Below are 21,901 nucleotides of genomic sequence, written 5' to 3' on the forward strand. Positions count from 1 at the left end.
AATATTTTATAATGTGTGTCCGAATAATTGTTTGAACAATTATCCGTTACTATGGGCCTTCAACATGAATTAATACAGCTCCATGTGCAGAGATCCATTATTTGCCATGTGCTCAGAATAAGCTCTGAGCCACTATTTGCCCATAATATGCGTGCACCAATTAGTGAACTTTTTTAGAACTGTCCCTATGGGAGTAGAGAAGTCATGCTTCTGTATATTATTTTGTGGATTCTATCCAGACCACATAAAAATCACTTTATTAATTTCTTCAAAATCTAAAATTAAGCCCCAAAAAAACCTTTCCGCATTAGGTGATTTTTCAAAAAATTGGTGGATACTGAATCGATAAACATTACCCGGGCGAGCCCGGGAGGAGTAGTCTTTCTACTACCTCCATCGCGCCCCGGTGTTAGGCTCCACCCTTCCCTTCCAACCAGGAAGTTTACACAGCCCTTGGAATTGGACGGTGACCAGAGCGGTGTTCGTTTGCTAAAAATTACCCGGCTTATGTCCCAGCGGTGATGGTAAGCGCTTCGACTATACCCTGCCCTTCGTTTTAGGGTACTACAAGACAACGTGGCACATTGAGACCGAATATACATTAAACCCTTCGGTGTTTCCGTTTCTTTACAGAAGGGTTCTGCTGGACCAATACGCTCTACTATGCCGTCATAACATAGCCCTTGAGGTAAGCCCGACGTTTGTTATAAACGTGCCGTCTGAAGTATATTTGTTTTAATACGGCCTCTATACCAACTGTCCTCCATTTTCCCTCCATCCAACCAGTAAGTCCTAAGGCTCCGGGTGTTTTGATATAGAGCGGACCACGTTTGGCTGCACAAATATAATCAACAAAACGCGCAGATGATAGTGGTTACTGATTAAATACGACCCACTCCACCGCTACAGTATAGATGTTGAGGTAAGCTCCATTTTTTAAAAAAAAACGTACATTTTGAGTGTAAACTAGTTTCCATACGGTTTCCATACTTAAATGCCCTCCTCCCTATCTATAGGCAGAAGAGTTCTGGACTAATAAATAATTTTTGGGAGAGACGCCTCCAGACCCCCTTTGTGTTCAGAGGTATGTTTAGAATTTTGTTCACAACGAGGCACACATAAATGTGCTCAAATGTCCTGCAAAGATAGAACCATTTTTCTGATTTTGTCTCCCTTACACAGGCGTTTCTTTCCACCCCCAACGAGTCGATAATACCAAGTAACTTAGGGTCTCAAGGTATGGTCCTTACAAATGAAATGCATTATGTTTTAATGTAGAACTAGGGACCGGTAAACCTAATATATGCCTCCCTATTGATTGCAGAGAGACAACATTCAGGTCTATACTATATAAGGAATATACGCGCTTCCAGATATTATAGAAGCGTTTGTGAGGTATGCTCTTTTTTTAATCTTTGGGGAGAGACTTCTTTAAAAGCCGTCTTTGGCTGAATGTACTCTAGGAGTGTAATATACCTTTTAGTGTTGAACTAGAGATGGGTGTACCTAATGTATGCCTTATAATTGGTTGCAGAGAGACGGCCCTCAGGTCCTTGCCACATGAATTATATGTGCTTCTAAATAACCCACAAGTGTCCGTAAGGTACGTCAGTTTTTGAGCCCCAGGTGGGTGGAATGTGAAATTGGTGCACTTGTATCATATTTATTTATTTTTATTTTGAAAGTTTTATATAGCGCAAACAAGATCTTTGCAGATATCAGAGCGCTTTACAAGGTAGGGTATAGAGTAATAGCATGTAATAGTTGAGGTAGTTAGGTACAAGGTGCATAGTTACATAAGTAGGTCAAAAAACCGGAGGTAGATAATAGGTGAGGTAGTACAGGGTGCATAGTCAAACAGTTGCGGCAATAATATAAAAGTACAAAAATAAGCATATACTTGTTTAAGCGTGCTACAAGTGTTTTTTGGAGATAACATCAAGGTGGGCATAGTTGAGGTAGATGCGTGCAGGATGTAAAGTCACACAGGTGCATCAGTAGTACAAAAGTAGGGAAGGTTGAGGTGCATCAGTAGTACAAAAAATAGGGATGGTTGAGGAGGTGTAGGTACAGTGTGCAAGGTCAGACAGGTGCATTAACAATACATCAAAATACAAAGAGGGAACATATACAATCAAATAAGTCATGATACAAGTAGTACCGGTAGACCAAGGGGTCAGGCAGGTATTACGGAGCGGATTTATGAGCGCTACAGGATAATAGATCATGTGTATTTAGCCATGAGGATCGCTTTTACTTCTTTCTTAAACAGTTTGTTGGAGGAGAGGGAGTGAGTTCCAGATCCTGGGTGCCATTCCTGAGAAGGACCGTTTATAGGTTTTTTCCTTCCTGAATCTTCGAGGTTTCAGCAAAGGATTGTTTGTGCTTCTAGTAGTTCTAGAGCCACCCGAGATAGTCAGCTTTTGAGTGAGGTAGGCGGGTGAGTTCATGTGTACAGCCTTGTGAGTCATGCAGGCGATTTTCCGATGTATTCTGGCTTCAAAAGGTAGCCAGTTCAGGGATTTAAAGTCAGGGGAAATATGCGAGTGTTTTTTTGAGCCAGTGATGAGTCTTGCTGCAGCGTTAAGGGACGCTCTTAGGGGTGCCGTTGTAGTTAGGGGGAGCCCGCAGAGGGCGGTGCTTCCGTATTCTATGTGCGGTATGACTATAGCTTGTACTGCAGTTTGGAAGTCTTTGGCTGGAAGGAAGGCTTTAAGTTTTCTCAAGGTATTGATTTGGAAGTTCGCTCCTTTGGTTGCCTTGCTGATGTGCTGCTGCATGTTGAGATTGGCGTCAAGTGTTATGCCTAAGGATTTTGCTGAGTCTACGACGGTAGGTTGTACATTTAAAGCCGTTAAGTGCTTAAGCCATGCTTGAGCCGTAGAGATTTTTGTAGGAGGTGAGATTAGGAGGAACTCAGTCTTCAGAGCATTGAGTTTGAGGTGATTCTCTGCAAGCCAGGATTGGGTGTTTCTCATCGTGGTGTTCAGTAGCACGATGTCCTTGGGGGATTGTATTTTGAGATAGAGTTGTGTGTCGTCGGCATACATGTGAAAGTAAACGTTGGATGTCTGTAACAGAGTAGTGAGCGGTTCCATAACTAGGTTGAACAGTGTTGGGGAGAGGGAGGATCCTTGGGGGACGCCTAGCGATACAGGTACCGGAGAGGACATCAGGTTGTTGCTTTTGAATCTTTGTGAGCGGTTATGTAGAAAGGAGGTGAACCACTTGAGAACAGTCCCTGATATGCCCATTCTTGTGTTTAGCAGTTCGAGTAAGTTCTCGTGTTTAACTGTGTCGAATGCTGAGGAGAGATCCAGAAGTATGAGGAGGCAGGTATCATTTTGGTCTAGGATTTGGAGGGCGTCGTCCACAATGTGAGTCATGGCTGTTTCGGTACTGTGCCCTGCACGGAAGCCTGACTGATGAGCATTGAGGAGATCAAACTTGTCTATGTGTTTAGTCAGTTGTAGCTGGACGCATTTTTCCAACAGTTTAGCGAGGGTGGGAATATTTGTAATAGGGCGGTAGTTGTTTAGATCAGTGGGGTCTGCAGTTGGTTTTTTTAGTAGAGGTGTGACTTGTCCGACTTTGAGGGCGTCAGGGATGGATCCTTGTTGAAGAGAGCTATTGATGATTTTAGTCCTGAGTGGGAGGAGCAGAGGGGTAAAATCTTTTACCGCGTTTGCAGGAAGGGGGTCAGTGAGGTGATTGGAAGGTTTCAGGGTGCTGAGCAATCTGCCAATTTCTTCTTCGGAGTAGGTGCCAAAGGATGACCATGTAGCGTTGTTCTTTGGTCCAGGCGCTGCTGTGAGTTGGGGGTTGGAGTAAAGGATTGCGTCATTGAGGAGATCGCTTCTTATGTTGTCAGTTTTTTGGTTAAAGAAAGCAGAGAAGTCTTCACAGGAAGGTGTGATGCTCATGGTGCTGATTGTCTGGGGTTGTTATTTGGATTGTGTTCTGATTAACTCAAACAGTTTCCTTGGGCGGTTTTTTGCTTGGGCGAGCTGGAGGCTGAAGAAATCTCTTTTTGAGCGTTTTATTTTTCTGAAGTAGGCGTTTCTCTGTTTCTTCAGGCTTTTTAGGTGCAGTGCAGAGGGGGCTGACCTCCAAGTGCGCTCTGCCAGTCGCATGGCCCGTCTATCTTCATTGAGGCTCCCATCATACCAGGCGTTGGAGATCCTGGACGAGACTCTTTTCAGTTGCAAGGGTGCAGCCTCATTGATTATTGTGGACATAGCATTTAGATAATGGTCAGTCAGGTGTTGAACGTCCGAAGCGCCGGACGGGGGAAGTAGGAGATTGCAGCTGTTAGGCGGTAAGGAGTTTGGGTTGAGTTTCTTCATGTCCCTTTTCCAGACTTTGGGCTTGGCGGGTTGCACTGCGTTAAATTTGACTTTTTCTTTGATAAGGAAGGAGACAATATGATCTGACCAGTCACAAGGTTGGATTGACTCCAGTTGAATAGTGTCTTCTTTGGAGATGATAAGGTCGAGGATAGAGCCTTTCACATGGGTCGGGCTGTTACATATTTGGGTGAGATCAAGGGCATTGAGGAAGCTTTTGAGGCTATTTACCACTTTGTCGCTGCTGTCATTCCAATGAAGATTGCAGTCGCCAAGAAAAATGTGGGTGTTTTGCCGTCCTGAATTGGATGATATTGTGTCCATGAGTTGTTGGCAGAAGGAGAGGTTGTCCCCAGGTGGGTGGTATATGATGTGAAGTGAGCAGACCGGTTTGCTTTCGCTGATGACATCAAGGCAGAAGTATTCACAGGAAGTAAGAGAGGGGGCGGACGCTTTAGTAACTGAGAGGTTGCTTCTGTAGATACAGGCAATTCCCCCGCCTGTCTTTTTAGGCCTGTCAAGTCTAATGATACAGTAGTTGGGGGGGGGGGGCTAGGATATCCAGGGAACTGAGATTCTGGTATTCATCCTGTAACCTGGAGTCTGGTGAAGCCCTTCTGGGCAATCCAATGGCGTCTATGTAACAAGATGACAATGGTGGTGTCTGTCTGACAGATCAATAGATAACAATGCCTTTCCTTGCAATTTTTATGCAGAAACCCTATCACGAGGTCCGGGAGATATCATCACCCCCTGGTTACTCTGTCCCTCTCGCCCTCCGCGATAGGTGAGCCAATACTTGAATTTATATATCTGGATTGCAATTCCCTGCAATATTAGAACCATGTGTTTAGTGTCATTTGTAAATTGACAACGCGTTTTTTAACTGATACATCTCTACAAATCCGCCTTCCTTGTATTAAGCAACAGGATGGTTGTGTGTTAATTGATTTCTTTTTAATTGCCCTTAGGAGGTCGCCCACCCACAACTACGTCGTCCTGAAGAAGACCCGCTTTGTAAGGACTACCATCCTACATATTTTTTGGGTCGAAACGTAGACCACACAACTATCACCAACTCCTACCCCAAGCTAGACTTTAGCGGCTGAAGGCGAGTTAGGCTGTCTACATTGGCTCTGTCAGGACTCTTTATGAGCCTTATATATTGTGGCCCTTGTCACAAGGAACCACATGTACTTAGTCTTTGAATTGTGAACAATATTCGTCACTGAGTGATTCAGACTATCCCCCCATCCTACTTTATCCTTGACACTTTCCCTCACTTCACTCCCTTCCCCGTTGTGTATGTGGGCACATATACAAAAAAAGTTTGCTGAAATATTATGATGTGTTCTAACCAATGCAAGGTAACATGTGCAAATTTGAATTAAACTCTTTTGCATCTAGTAATTTTGTTTCTTGAAATAATTGTATATATTTTTTTCATTTAAATCACTTTTGAATTACCTGTTCTTTGTCTGGGAACCCCTTCCTTTGTACTACATAATTACCCAGGTCCTTCCGACTTTAGTGGGTTTAACCCTGTTTCGTGTAACGCTTCCTGTGTTTGTGGCTGTCTAGAGGAAATACACAAAGTGTAATCATCACACAGCCCAGATGTGTATTGGTGGCAGGCTGCAGGCACACAGAGCAGAGTTAAGAGCCGAGAAATGTTTACTTTCTAAAAATGCCATTTCTAAAATATTAAATTTTAATCTAACCTCACCAGTAAGTAGGATTTGTCAATACCATTCCAAACATATGAAATATCAAAAAGCTACTCCTCTCTGATCAGGAAATAATGCTTAAAAATGAAGGAATTCCCAATGCTATCCTACGAGAGGGGTAGGTCTCGCTGTAGCGACAAATGAATGTAGCTGTTTGTCACTACCAGGACATGTAAAACCTAAATCTACATGTCCTACGTTCTACTTGCAAAACACCCTGCCCTTAGGGGTGGCCTATGTCCAATAAAATGAGAGTTTAATGCTTGGCAAGTGGTCTTAAATGCCAAGTTAAAGTGGCAGTAAACTGCACACACAGGCCTTGCAATGGCAGGCCTGAGACATGTTTGAAAGGCTACTTGTGTGGGTGGCACAAGCGGCGCTGCAAGCCCACTAGTAGCATTTAGATTTTAGGTCCTGGGTATTTGGTATACCATTTTGCAAGGAACTTATAAGTAAACTAAATATGCCAATCCGATATACACCAATGTCACTATGTTTAGGTGAGAAGCACATGCACTGTAGCACTGGTTAGCAGTGGTAAAGTGCTCAGAGTCCTAAGGCCAACAAAAAGAGTTAAGCAAACAAGGAGGAGAAAGGCAAAACGTTTGGGTTAAACCTGCAAAAATGGCCATTTCCAACAAAATAATAGTTTATAAGCTCATGCAATAACGTACTAAACAAAAACATATACTATAAATCGTATTATTTCACCACACTTACCACTAATCTTCTTCATTAAAACAAATCCTACAACTCCTAATAACTAGCTGCTGCTTTCTTGTAGCTAACGCCAGAGGAGGAAGAAAAGAGAAGGCTTCGCCGGGAGAGGAACAAGATGGCAGCTGCTAAGTGTCGAAACCGACGAAAGGAGTTGACAGACCGGCTGCAAACAGTGAGTGCCTTTCTGGATTTGGTTTATCTAGTTCGTCCATTTTTATGGTAACAAGTTTTCATGGGTGTAAGTAACACCAAGAGCCGGCAAAATGTTCTTTACGGGTGAAGTATATTGTGTAGATAGCAGGCGCCCATTTCCCCCAGGTCGGATTTCCAGGAAATCCAAACTGTGTATGAAATCTCTGTTGTGGATACCATGGAGAAAGAATGCGGGGCATGCGCTCAATTCAAGACATGCATTTACAAATATAAACATTGCTCGTGATCACTATTGTGATCACCCAGTCATTTCATAAGCAAAACGCTTGTGATCTACGCTACATCATCTACCCCTTACAGAGAGAAGAACAAAATAAAAGTGTAATGCATAAAAAAGTGCTTCTACTTAATAGACATGGAAATATTTAATCTTCTACACTGTATCTGAGCATTGGTGCCAAGCCCAGTGGAAGAAAAGTTAACTAGATCATTAGTAACATCTGAAAAACCATTCCTTTGTCAAATTTGCAATAACTCCTTCAGTGATGTCTAAAGTTGTATTAGAAGAAGAAGCTTGTGGCTGATACCTGTCAGGAGAGGAAATACTATCTTCTAAAAGAAGCCAATTGTCAGGCTCTTGACATTTGTGCTTACCAATATCAACTACTTGCTCAAGAGTCAATCTAACTAAGGCTTTTTTGCTCCACCAACCTTTACATTTCAACAAGGCTGCACCTTTTGAAATCTTCTGAAACTGAACTGGTTTAGAATACATGGGTTCCCCTTTTTTAACCCTATTAGGTTCCATGAGTAGAACCCAGTCATTCTCCCTGAATTCCACACTTTTTACACCATGAGTGGCATCATAATATTTTTGTGTTTTCTCTGTGCAACATCCACTCTTTGATTTACCAATTTGGCAATGCGGCAATGACAAACTTTAATTTTGGGCATTGTGTACTTTACCCAATCTGGACATGCATCTGATTTGTGTTGCCTTTTCCTTAGCAGTAAAAAAAAGGAAATGCCAGTGATAGAATGTGAGGTTTTGTGGAAAGCTCATACTTTTTGTTTTAAGAACTTTCCACGGCACCTCACTTGCAAATGCAGACTTTACACCTTCTTTTGAAGACGTATTGACTCGCTCTACCAGACCATTAGAAGTTGGTGAGTATAAAACCACCTTGAGATGTCGGATGTGTTGTTTTTGTACAAATTCTTTCATGTGTGAAGAAATATAGTGTGTGCCATTACCAATAACCTTCGTTTTCAAAAACTTTGCTTAAAACTTTACTACAGACATGGTATTTACTACCGGGAAAAAAAATATATCCATTTTGAAAAATAATCCACAAGAACTATTAGGAATCTTTTGTCTGGCGATAATATGAAATGGTCCTGCAAAATCTAAGGCTACGTTTGACCAAGCTTCTTCAGGGTAAAGGACTACATGTAATGGAGTGTTGTGAGTAAGCCAATGTTTGTCTTATAGCAGACACGTACTGCAGGAAGATATCCAGTTAGCCTTCTGGGAATCATGAGAGAGCCACCAAACGTATTGTTTCAAATACTTAGCTTTTGCCCCAACCTCCAAATGACCTTGATGAGAAGCCTGGAATAGTTTGGCTCTTATGGCAGCTGGGGTAATAGTAACATAATTCCGAAAAAGCAGACCATCAACAATAGATAACCCACAAGTCACTCTTGAGAATGGTCTGAGGGGGCATACAGAGATCTTTCCTTCTGGCAGCCTTTTTGAACAAATTCCGTAACCAAGGATAAAATATTATCTTCGAAATGGCGGCCAATCATTCTTCGTGAGAAATGAGTTCATCTAAGGTTGCTACTACTGATTTGACTTCTTCACATTCCTCAGTGGAGTCAACTACCTGAATTGAAATCATGGATCAAAATCGGCTCTAGAGTTTCTGTTACCAGGAATACAATCCATTCTGAAATTGTAATTTCCATTAAGTAAGTGAATTAACAGTTTATTATCAGTCAAAAGAACAAAACTCATATCCCAGAGATAAGTTGGGAACTTTTCAATAGGCCAAGAGAAGGCTAATGCTTCTCAATAGTGCTGTAATGATACATTGAAGTTTTAGGAGATTGTGAAGCAAAAGCTACTGTGTGTTCATTATTGTCATAACATTGCAATAGTACAGCACCAACACCAATTTGACTTGCATCAACCGTCCCAATGCATTTAGTATTTGGTCAAATTGCTAAAAGGGCAGGAGCATTCGGTATGACATTTTTGACTGTGGTAAATGCTTGGTCAACTGCCTCTTCCCTAAGAAAGCAACATTTGTTTCTTAACAGATTCCTAAGAGATTGCACAATCCTAGTGTACCCTTGAATTTTTTTTTTAATAATACTCGCTCATCCCAAGAAAAGATTTCAATGTATCTTTATCTTTGGGAGGAGCACATTTGGGATGTATACCAGTTTCAGAAATATTATGCCCTAAATATTCCAACTACATTTTGAGTAATCTACATTTTTCAATCTTAAGTGTGATGCCTACATCCTTGAAAATTTCCAACACTTTAAAAAAAAATGTGTTTATGTTCCAGCTCAGTTCTTGAAAATATCAGGACATCATCCTGATAGGCTTGTGCACCTGAAATTTGGGATAGTAAGGAGTCCATTAGTTTTTGAAAAGCACTCACTGCAGAAGCAATATCAACAGAACCCTTAAAGTTATACGCTCCAAAAGGAGGGATAAATATTGTAAGAGCTTGGAATTCACAGCGAGATGAATCTGATAAGCGAAGTGCAGATCTAATAAAGAGAAAACCTGGCTCCGCTGATGTTAGACGGTAAATCACTGATTTTAGGTAGAGTGTGACGATCAATCAGAATACTCTTATTCAAAGTGCGTAAGTCTGAACATACCCTTATATCTCCATATTTTATTATGAACTACAGCGATGGTACTGACCCATTCTGAAGAATCAGTTTGCACAATTACTTAAACTTTGACTAGTTGATCAAGTAAAACCTTAAGTTCAGATCTCACAGCTAAAGGTACCACCCTGACTTTATGTGATATTTGGATGGCATTTAAAAAAACAATCATGTTCAAATTTGTGAATCATGCCAATTTTATTAGTGAAAATGTCTGGAAACAAATGCATCACTTCTGAAAAATGTTATCTTCGGGATTTTGTGTTGAAGCTACATCTATATCAAACACTCCAACTGAATTTGAAGACCCAGGGACAAGCATCAATCCTAACTTTGCCAAATCTACCCAACCTAGAATAAGCTACATATACTTTAGTGCTAGTTTCCCTGAGTAAGCATTTAACTCTTTTCATGAAGAAACCAAGCATGTCGATGTCCTGATCGCCTTAAGCTTTGGGAAGCAAATCTGGTTTCTGCAAGGGTTTAAGTGCACTCCATACCTGCTCATATAAGGTGTCTGATGTAATCGTAATGGTTACCCCTGAATCCACCATCATATCAAGTTTGGTAGATCCAATGTAAACGTCACAAATGGGTCCTTTAACAGAATTGACTTCCACTGCATCTACATCAAGTGTCAGGACAACCCTAGAGCGATCCTGTAAGCAGTCCTCTGTAACAGAGGCTATGTCCACAGAGTCAACATTAGAGATATCTCCGCCATTCCTGCAAACGCCCTGGAAGTGACCCATTTTGTGACATTTAGTGCATCTTTTACAATTGGCAGGACATGCAGGTTTATTGCTGAAATTAGTTTTTGAATCACATCTATAGCAAAAAGACACACCCTTTTTCTGTTTACATTGTTGTTTTTAGCCCCGAAAGATAATACTGTGCAAATTTCAGATTCAATTAATGCTTTAACAGGTTGTGTCATATCATCAGACAAATTACATATACTAGGCATTATTGATAGTTCTATAGTTCTATTGCTTTAGTCATATAGTTTATAGTTCTATTGCTTAAGTCATATATAAGACTTAAATTAAAGTTGGATCATTTTGAGGGAAGGATCTGCAGTGCAAATATGTACTCTTCAGCAGTTTCCTCTGTAGATTGTTTCCTTCTAATAAAGTTGGACCTCTCTAATAAAACACTTGGCTGTTCTGTGAATTTCTCTTCAACCTTGTGACCGCTTCTATATACACATTCCAGCCTTCGCCTTCTCCAGAGAGTGTGATGATGGGAAGGTTATAAAAAATTGGTTGCCCTTCTCCACTTAAATTACTATATAAAATATTTTTTTTTCCTTTTAGCATTACATTCTTCAGTGTTAATTGCACCTAGGAAATTCTCAAAAGCATTGTACCTTTCCTCCCAATGTTGTGGTGGTTTGCCAGGATTCTGTGGAAAGGGCTGTATTTGTACAAACTGTTGACAAACAGACCGTTTTCGCTTTAGAATAAGTAATATAAAATGGACCTCTGTAGCACTTGAAATATTCTACTTTATTCACCATATTTTCAGGAATCCACACTCAAGCAGTAAAGCTAAATAGCGAGTGCAGCTTCAGATTCACTTTGTGATCGTTCGTCGTATTATTTTCCTGTTTAGAAAGTAACAACATCAATATGCCAGTAATTCAATTCAATTTCAAAATCTTTATTCGGATTTCAAAAATCCATAAAAGCACACTTTAAACAATTTAACATTTACAATTACAACTACAAAGGTACAATGGACACTATAAAATACATTATTAGGGCAATATGCCAGTAGAGAAAACAGTCCAACCCAAGATGGCCGCATATTTTAAGGATGCGCAGCAGCAAGGTCAAGTTGCAGACTTCATGCCACGCTCAAGCAAGAAGTAGGTATCACAAGCGTGTGCGACTTCGGAGTGCTGGCTAAGGGATAGCCCCAATCGCTTACTCATGACTGCTGAAGCGGCTGATGAATGCTCAAATGCTGCTAATCAGCGAGGCAATAGCATAATCCTGGCACAATGTTGTTGAAGGTCAAACTTTGAAAAAGTGAAGGGCAGGCTCCTGCCGGTCACCCCTCTCGCCTCCAAGTATGTCGTGAGTGTAAGTACCACCAAGAGCCGGCAAAATGTTCTTTACAGTTGAGGTTTGGTGTGTAGAAAGCAGGAACCAACTTCCCACAGTTCCGATCTCAAGGAACTCAAACCGTGTATGAAAGCTGTGGATACCATGGAGAAGGAATACAGGGTGTGTGCTCAATACAAGAAATGCATTTACAAATAATAAACATAGCTTTTGATCACTCTTGTGTTCACGCCTGTCATTTTATAAGCATAAGCAAAGCTCGAGATCACACTCGTGCTCTACGCTACACAAGTCAATGTCATATGATAGGTTTTTCTCCTTGTGATGATTACCAGACTTTTATTCTTATATTGTTCCTCGATCATCTTCATGGAGGCTTACCCAATATGTCACAATCCTTGTTGTTAATCCTGTGCTTGTGCAACCATCATTAAGAGGCTAGCTAATATCCAAATGCATCCAGTACTACTGCAATGGGAATTATTGGAGGACACGAGTCTAATAAGAAATGTCAGGGTAGATGTGCCCCCAGAATCTCTTAGTAACAAAATTTGCCTGTGAGTCTAAATTACTGAAACCTCAGGAAAATGTTTGCCGAGCCTTGAAACCTGCACCTTCTTTTCAGTTATATTGCAATCCACTATCAATCATAATAAATAGGCAACCCTATGTCAAAGCAGAAACCAACTTTCCACAATATTCACATTTTTTTTATAGTTTATTAAATCAGCTTAATCTGTGCATTTAAGTCTGCTACCTGAGCTAAAGAAACCTCATGTTGGTTTCTCCAAATTAAGGAGCCGTTAAGGACCTATTGAAAACTATCCCAAGATTTGCATAAGATTTCACTGCCTTAACCTTGGGATATTTTTTTTCCCGTCTAACATTTTAACATTCCATTGGAATTCTAGAGGAATGAAGCCAAGAAGCACCAGCTAATCACTTTACACTTAGGTACTAATCAGATTGAACCCAAACCACAGGAAAAGCCAGCTGTCTTTACTACAAATTCCTGTAAGTCCAGTAGGAAGAAGCAATAATGTAGAAGAGCAAAGACACATTCCTGCCTGGTTTTTGAGGGGGAATCTTAGTTTTGCATTAACAATGGCAGGGAATTACACTTATGTTGAGGTATCTGCATATAATAACTGTAAAATAGTCCGCTATCTGCTATAGTAGAAAGCTATCAAAAGCAAGCCTCAGTCAACAAGGTTGTTGACTGCTTGAAACTCTTCAAACAGCTGCATATCTTACCTACAGTGTTCCATGACTTTTGAACCAATTTCAAATATACCCAGTTACCATATTATGACTAGACCAGTCCCATACAAAATTCCTTATTTGGGATGAGGGCAGCAGTTTCCCCGTTGTCGAGCAGGGACCTCATGTCGTCGGTGGCTGCGATGAGGGCGGTCTCGGTGCTGTGGTTTGCTCGGGAGCCGGACTGTGAGGGGTCGAGGGATCCGTTGGTCTCGAGGAAGGCGGAGAGAGTGGTCTGTTGACGGTCTTCTCGATGACTTTGGCTGGAAAGGGGAGGAGCGAGATGGGGCAGAAGGTCTTGAGGTCCGTGGGGTCCGCGGTGGGTTTCTTCAGGAGGGCGCTCAGCTCGGCATATTTCCAGCTGTCCGAGAAGGTGGCGGATGCGAAGGAGCTGTTGATGATGTTCCGGCGTTGGGGTGCGATGATGGAGTCGGCTTTGTTGAAGATGTGGTGTGGGCAGGGGTCGGTAGGGGAGCCGGAGTGGATGGTGTTCATCAGGCGGGTGGTATCTTCGGTGCTGATAGGGGTCCAGGTGTTGAGGGTGGTGGTGGGGGCGTTGGTTCGGTGGTTGGGTGCATGGTCTGTGCGCCGAAGCTGTTGTGTATGTCGGCGATCTTGCGATGAAAGAACGAGGCGAGTGAGTCGCAGAGGTCTTGCGAGGGTGTGATGTCGTTGTTGCAGGCGCTGTAGTTGGAGAGCTCTTTAACTATGCTGAAGAGTTCTTTGCTGTTGTGGGTGTTGTTGTCCAGTCGTTCTTTGAATGTTGTCTTCTTGGTGGTGCAGAACATGGAAAACAACTCCTCATATCCCTTCAGGGGGGAAGACACCACAAGGACACATGTAATTGAGAATACTACGGGTTTGGATGAACAATTGAATGAATTAAGGAACAAAATTAAAACCTTATGGGAAAATATGGACTGGATGGCAACATTAAAAAACGATAAGCTGGACACTCTTACTGCTCTGGCTAAAGGGTCATCGAAATCAACAGAAGGTACTGACACAGGGTTATCTGACAAACATTGGGGTTTACAACCTACATGGAGAACAATGTAAATATGTGAATACGAAGCCCCAGGGAAATAATAGAGAGGAAAGTCCGCTGGCTCATATCCTTCCTAGGCATGGTTGTGTTCCTTTGCGAGATAAGATGTATGTAAACCTACAAAGATGGATATGAGCATTAGACCGAATGATATCCCTATTATTATAAATAATAAAGATGGAAAGACTAAAGCAACCCCTGCTAACATTAATGGCAAACCATTTGACCTTTTTATGATCAATGCCCGAGGCATTGGTAAAGAAGGTAATCCATTGGATACATTACAAAAGGGGCTGTAGCTCCAGAATGGGGGAGGATATACTCCATGCCAAAAGGTACACAGCATGAAATCAACAGAGGTACTACATAGGGGTGGCTTTTATGGATAAGGCCTTAGCAGAAGGTTAAATTGCACTTGAATTACGCTTTAGACCAAAGAATGAAATTCAAAGAAGATTAAAACTAAGGTCTCCAGACCCTACGCCGGACCCACCAGTTAAAAAGAGCCGAAATCCATCTCTATGTACTAGACTGCCCAATTCTAGGGAATTTTGTAGCCCCATGAACACCTCAGCTATTGATTGACTTGGTGACAGCAGTCTTGACCACCCTATGAAATCAAAAGGATATCCATCTCCTGTAGTTGCAGGGACACTATCTAATGTCTCTCCTACTGTAAGTTCTATTACAAGGCCCAGGGGAGCTGATACTTGTAATAATATAGAAGAACACTTGACAACACAGGGAGAACCTATTCATCCCACCCCGATGATCAAAGACGTAATAAATGCTGATTGCTCTAATATCCAATATATTTCATTCGATATAAATATCATTAAATTACAGACATACACTTACGGCAATAAAACAATAATATTAAAAGGGAAGATTTGTAGCTATTTCATGCAGTAAAAAAATACACAATTAAAAGACAATAAAAAGCACATATATACAAGTTAAAAACAGGGTATTTAGGCATCTCTCAATTATTAGCAATGGTACAATACAAAGATTCAATTCCAATAGGCTCAAGCATTTTTGTAGTTTAGCGACTTGGAACGGAAATACCAAGCACTTGATAAATATTTAGCTACTCCGCATAAAACAACTAGAGAACTTGTATCGATTAGGAGGATGCGAAGAGCGACTCTAAAGTCTCTGACTCCCAACATCAAGCATACCGGTTTCAACCATTTTGCTCTCGCATTCTTGTATGCTTTACATCCAAACAAGAAATGCGGTAAGGATTTGTTTTTACATGGGCAACATGGGCAAGTGCCATCCATGGCCCGCCTTCCTTTCCAACCCTCCACAATTTTGTTGAGTGGAAGTGTCCCATATCTAATTTTTAAGAAAATGGCTCTATCTTTAGGTTTTTGGATGAAATCTAAGAAGGGTTCAAACTTCATGGTGGGCTTATGCTCTAAAAATATGCTATCGTGGAATGTTGCGGGAATCAACTCCAAGATCCAGAGTGGGGTATGTTTGTTGACTCGCATCATATTACGTGGGCTATTAATCCAATACCTCAGCCATGTTTCATGTCTTTTAGCGAAAACTCAATCTGTTCTCCGGCAGGGCACCCACAAGGAGAACTCCTGATCTGGTTACGTTTGGACTTGTTCCCTGTAGTAGGAACTGGCCCTATCAACTCTAAAGTCTTACTCATCCGCAAAATTACAACTTGAACAGGTCCAAGATGTATAGCCCTGATGAATATATATATTAGATCAGTCCCTCCAAATGCCCAATGCACTGTAGTAAATTAAATAGATGACCTGAAGGGACAGTTCAACCCATCAAGCTTTAAAAATTGTAGCAGGAGATATCAACACCCGAATTCCGCCAATTGTCAGACGTAACCCTCTGGAAACTAACCACATGGCATTTATAAAAACACCCTTGACACCCCTGCATAATTATTAAAAAAATTACAAAAATATCAAAAGTTGGTGTCCAAATTGTAGAACTAATTGTTGATTATGGCCTGAAAATTGCAAATGGTAACACAAAATCTGACTGCTTGCTGCGCCCTACATTTAAAAGAGGCTTAAGCACATCAAGAATTGATTACATATTAGTGGATAATGATCTATGGCCATGCCTACATGATATGCAGGTTGTCCCTAGATCGGATAGTGACCAACCAGGCGCTAAGCTCAACTTTTTCTGTGGCCCCTTTCAGAGATGGAAAACTAGAATCTGTTGTAACTACATCCTCAATCATTACACATAACTTAAACATTAAATGGGCAGCTCTGGTTATGTAAATAACATGACAATTCTATACATTCTTTTTGAGCATAAACTCTCCCATGTAGACTTTTCAAATATTCACAATATTAACATTTTTCTATACATTGCACTAAGGCCATGCTTTGTGAGGGAACAGAGGAGAGGTGCTTCCCAAAAAAGAATCTCTTACCGGTATACTAAAATCTGCCGATTAGGAAAAAAAACTATTTACTTAGAGCTATTAAAAAGGGCTTAAGACACAAAATTACCTAAGGCTAGGAGTCATTATAAAACTGTATTACTCAGAGCTAGAAAGGAATGAGAAGAGGATCAATGGTTGTTAATTGACGGAGCCTTAGAAAAGGGAGACCACAAAACGTTTTGGAAATGACTATCTGTTAATCCTTCCAATGCAAATCATTTAGACCCAGTAATAAAACCTTACACATGGGTCACCCATTTTAGTGGTTTGTATAATGGCAAACACAGCAACAAAACAATTTACAAAGTCCTTCCCTAGGTGGAAATTGTGGTCAATTGTGAATCAAAACCTACGAAGAGAACTTGGAATCTGTCACTCCTATAGCCCATCTCCGTTTTTCCTAAGCCAAAACATATTGAGTAGTAAAACACATGAAAAAAAAAGGCGCCAGAAATGGACGGAATACCAGGAAATATCTTCCTGTCTCAACCAAACATCTGGCCTCTGTACCTGAATGCAGTATTTAACAGCATTTCAAAAGAGAACAATGCATGGAGCTCCCATCATACCTATCTGTAAAAAAAAGGAGAAAGAACCAACCTCTCTAATATATACCTATAAGCTTGCTAGATAATACACAAAAGATATTTTGCAGGCATGTGCTGTTTAAGCTTAACAAATAGATGGAGCAGAACAACATTTTAGAAGAGGCGCAAACAGGGTTTAGAACAAAGATAAGTACACTCAACCCGGTCCTCCGCTTCAAGTTGATACCCTGGAAATAGGTCACCTTGAAGCGTGATCATCTATATGTCGCTTTCATCGATTTGAGAGCGGCATTTGATCTGGTTCTTAAGGAAATAATATGGGAAGTATTGGATGGGTATGGTATCCCTTTAGACTTACTAGGAATACTGAAGGTTCTCCATACAAATACATTCACAAATGTAGTGAGATGGACTAGTGCAGGGAACCTGACGGACAAGATTGAGATGAAGCAAGGGGTCAGACAATGGTGTGTCCTTGCCCCAACACTCTTTAGCCTATACATTAACAGAGTAGTGTGGAAATTGGTGGAATGCAAATACAATGCCTCTTAATTAGCAATAGTGTCTACTCCGATTCTGATGTTTGGATGACACTCTACTAATTTTGAGAACACCTATGGGGCTGTAATCCAAACTGAATGCCTTTGTTACTTTTTGTGATGGAAGAGGACTAGAATTTAATCTACCTAAATTCTAAAATGATGACCGTAAACCCTCACAGAACATGTAGAGGCAACGTGACTTTAGAGGGTTCTCCATGGAAAAAGTTTCACATTTCGATTACCTGGGCATCAGGCTAAGCGATCATCAAACATAGGGTCCCCAGTTGGAAAAAAGCAAAACAACCCTATATCAGAAAGCCTCTTCAATAGGGAGGAAATATAGGGCTGTCTCGGGAGGCGCTGTGTCCTCAGTTATTACTGTATAGAGAGCAGGCTTGGCAGTTCGGGCTGGACTGTTCTGAATTAAGCAGAAAGCTCTCACCCAGTCAAGAGATCAGGGCTAGATCCAACACCGTTTTTTAGCTCACTGCACCATCCCAGTTTCAGAACCTGGCTGTATGCAAATTAGTCTGTTCCTGTCCCAGTGCATGATGGGAACAGGGCAAACCAAACTACAAAAGCCAATTCTTACACTGGGAAGGAAACAAGCTCCCGGGGACCGGTTTCTGGCATTACAGCCATCTTTGGCCCGGTTTGCTTGAATCCTGATGGTGCAATGAGCAAGGGTCTCACATCTGAGAATACCCTTCCACGCTTAGGGTGGACAAAAATATTTACAACAAGGGGTGGTGAGGGACAGAGTCTCTGAATTAAGCAGAAAGCTCTCACCCAGTCAAGAGATCAGGGCTAGATCCAACACCGTTTTTTAGCTCACTGCACCATCCCAGTTTCAGAACCTGGCTGTATGCAAATTAGTCTGTTCCTGTCCCAGTGCATGATGGGAACAGGGCAAACCAAACTACAAAAGCCAATTCTTACACTGGGAAGGAAACAAGCTCCCGGGGACCGGTTTCTGGCATTACAGCCGTCTTCGGACCGGTTTGCTTGAATCCTGATGGTGCAATGAGCAAGGGTCTCACATCTGAGAATACCCTTCCACGCTTAGGGTGGACAAAAATATTTACAACAAGGGGTGGTGAGGGACAGAGTCTCTGAATTAAGCAGAAAGCTCTCACCCAGTCAAGAGATCAGGGCTAGATCCAACACCGTTTTTTAGCTCACTGCACCATCCCAGTTTCAGAACCTGGCTGTATGCAAATTAGTCTGTTCCTGTCCCAGTGCATGATGGGAACAGGGCAAACCAAACTACAAAAGCCAATTCTTACACTGGGAAGGAAACAAGCTCCCGGGTGAGATAAATAATGGTGATGGATCAAGCCCTGATCTTTGGACTGGGTAAGAGTGGTCTGCTTAATTGAGACACTCTGTTCATCACCACCCCCTTTTCTGAATCATCACTACATACAGCAACCAAGTATTTATGATCAAGAAAAGTTTGGGTAAATTCTGGCCAATATTGAAAACAGACCCCGATATTGCCAAATATGTAGAGACTTTTCCACAAGTAGCCTTTAAAAGGGCAAGATCACTTGAAGATCAGCTGTGCAGAGCAGTAGAACCTGTAAAAACAAAGATGGTAGGAATACAATGGTTCTATACTTGCAGGAATTGCAAAGCCTGCAAAAATAGCCGTAACCGTAAAGAAGTCCAATTGTCACCAAGCACACAACCTTTCAAAATACAGGAACACACATCATGTAACACAGAATTTGCAGTATATGCACTGTTCTGCCCATGAAAAAAGGCATACATAGGCAGCACAATCCATAAAGCAAAAATTAGAATATTAGAACATTTTCCGCAATTAAAAATGGAGATAAAGCATATCCAATTGCTAGACATTTTCAGAGCCACCACAACCAGAATACCAACTTGCTCAGTTTCTGTGTTTTAGATATGATAACGTACGATGAGAGAGGTGGCAACAGAGTGCAATGTGCACGCAGATTGGATTCAAGACTTATCATACAGTACAAAACATTGGTCCCCATAGGTCATAACTATGATGAGGAAGTTGCAGGCCATTGGGGTTAGACTATCCAATATGACACTATGAACAGACTATGAGCATTCCCGATGAATGGATTTGCATTGGTCAGCTTAGACATGTAATTAAAAACAACTGTCTGTTTATAAAGCTATCTCAGTCTTTTTCCAATTCACAGAATTTGCTTTGATTGTATATTTTGTCAATATTACACGTAGATGTCTCAATTTTAACTGTAATTATTAATCACTTTTAGTCTATATGTTTTTTTTTTGTTTGATTTATATTTTTTCTAGAATGTGCGAGATGCTGCGGCCTTCGAAGAGAAGTTAGAGAGCAAAAGTTGTCTTCTACCTCATGGTTTTGGCAGTGTAATTAATTCATATGACATAATTTCACAAAGGATTTGGCCCACTGTGGCAATGTACAAGTACAAGTACAAATGACTTTTTTCGATTGTAAATCTTACAATCATAAAAGCACAATTCATAAACATACAGTTAAAATCAGACCATCCATTTCATTTGTGAGACAAAAATGTACATAAACAATATATAACAAGAGTAACAGGCAGAATAAGCATGTTAAGAATATAAATAATTATAACAAGGTAAAAAAGTTAAAAATACCTAACGGCAATAGCAGCATAATTATCCCTCCATACTTTTCCTGAAAGTAATTGCTAATTTCAGAAAACTGCATACAAATAAGGTGCAGTCACATTTCAGGAGTTGAAGGTAGTAAAGTGCTGGTTTGATCTGTGGCAATGATAGTGATCAGGCCAAACACTATGCCTTATATGGCTAGTTCAAACAATTAGTTTGTTTAATTTTTTCCGTAAGGGAATAGCCCACTTGGGCGGGAATGGTATTGCATTACTGAAGCAGTTTTACACACCCGTATTAGATTGTTCATTAAGGGTGACAAATATATTTCTGGAGCGGTGGATAATCTTTTTGCCCACTGGGGCTGAATTGTCTCAATTGAAAATGCAGAGATTTGTTAATAAAGTTGTTTGATAAAAAAGCACACCCGTAAGACAAGCCGAGCATACCAAATGTAAGATCGATTTCGTAACAATGACGAACTTTGAACTAAGAGCCAAACAAAAGTTTTATCTGATTGCTTTGTCTGCCACAAATTGCCCTGATGTGTGATTGATTTATATATTATGACCGCAGACACTTTCTTCACATTGGTTTATACTTTCATAACAGCGGAAGTCTGTGTTCACTGGTTTTTGATTTGAACTTGTCACATGTTTATTTCAACCTATCACAAATCCTCTAACAATACTCGGGAGCAAGAGAACGTGTTCCCGAAACGCGTAGAGTGGATTTTTTGCCCCATGAATTTTGAGAATTAAAAGGCTACCTATATGCAAGTTGGCGTTCGTGTATTTACTGTTACCAGTGGATGCCATTGGGATGTGACGGTAATTGGAGTGTATTTGTAGGCTCGCCACCTATACACGAACCGATATTGTGAAGCGGCTGGAGCATGGCGCTGCTCGGCGTCTGCTGGGCATGATGAGTTATTTATATGTATATGTGTATATATATATATATATATATATATATATATATATATAACCACACAGTCCAGGATCCCAATTCGAAATATATATATATATATATATATATATATATATATATAAGCTCTAAAGTTCCCCACCGGAACAAAGACGCACTCAGACATCCGCTAGCACCAGGCTTTTAAACGTTAAGAACGGAACTGGCATGCCGATGCAAATAACAGCTTTTGTGTCGAGTTATGCATGCCTGACGCGTTTCTGTGCTGCGGCACTTCATCAGAGGCTTAGACAGGCTTTCGTGCTGTTCTGACCCATACACACACAAGGACAAATGTCACCCTTCGATGGGCTGCTCTGTTGAGCGTATTGACTTGTGGGTGTTGTATTCTGGATCAGCGAACTGTACCCTAATGGGTGCACGTAAATATTGCTGTTGCACGTTGTGAACTACAGAGCCCGTGGCCCCTAACCTTAGTCGGGTGGTGCGTCTTTCGCGGCCGGGGACGCCTCGTAAAAAATGAAAGCTCCAAAGTTCCCCACCGTGTGTGTATGGGTCAGAACAGCACGAAAGACTGTTGAAGCCTCTGATGAAGTGT

At 41.1% G+C, this 21,901-nt stretch overlaps 1 protein-coding gene across 1 annotated transcript in view; it reads left to right on the plus strand.

Annotated features, from left to right (window-relative positions):
- FOSB (FosB proto-oncogene, AP-1 transcription factor subunit) overlaps window positions 1-21,901 on the plus strand; it is an 89,879-nt gene that overhangs the window by 63,985 nt on the left and 3,993 nt on the right. Inside the window, exon 3 of the mRNA XM_086936732.1 lies at window positions 6,858-6,965. Coding sequence (XP_086792858.1) covers window positions 6,858-6,965 — 108 coding nt within the window. The remainder of the gene's footprint in view (window positions 1-6,857; window positions 6,966-21,901) is intronic.

The sequence above is a fragment of the Lissotriton vulgaris genome, chromosome 9 (assembly GCF_964263255.1).
Source record: "Lissotriton vulgaris chromosome 9, aLisVul1.2, whole genome shotgun sequence".
Taxonomy (NCBI): Eukaryota; Metazoa; Chordata; class Amphibia; order Caudata; family Salamandridae; genus Lissotriton; species Lissotriton vulgaris.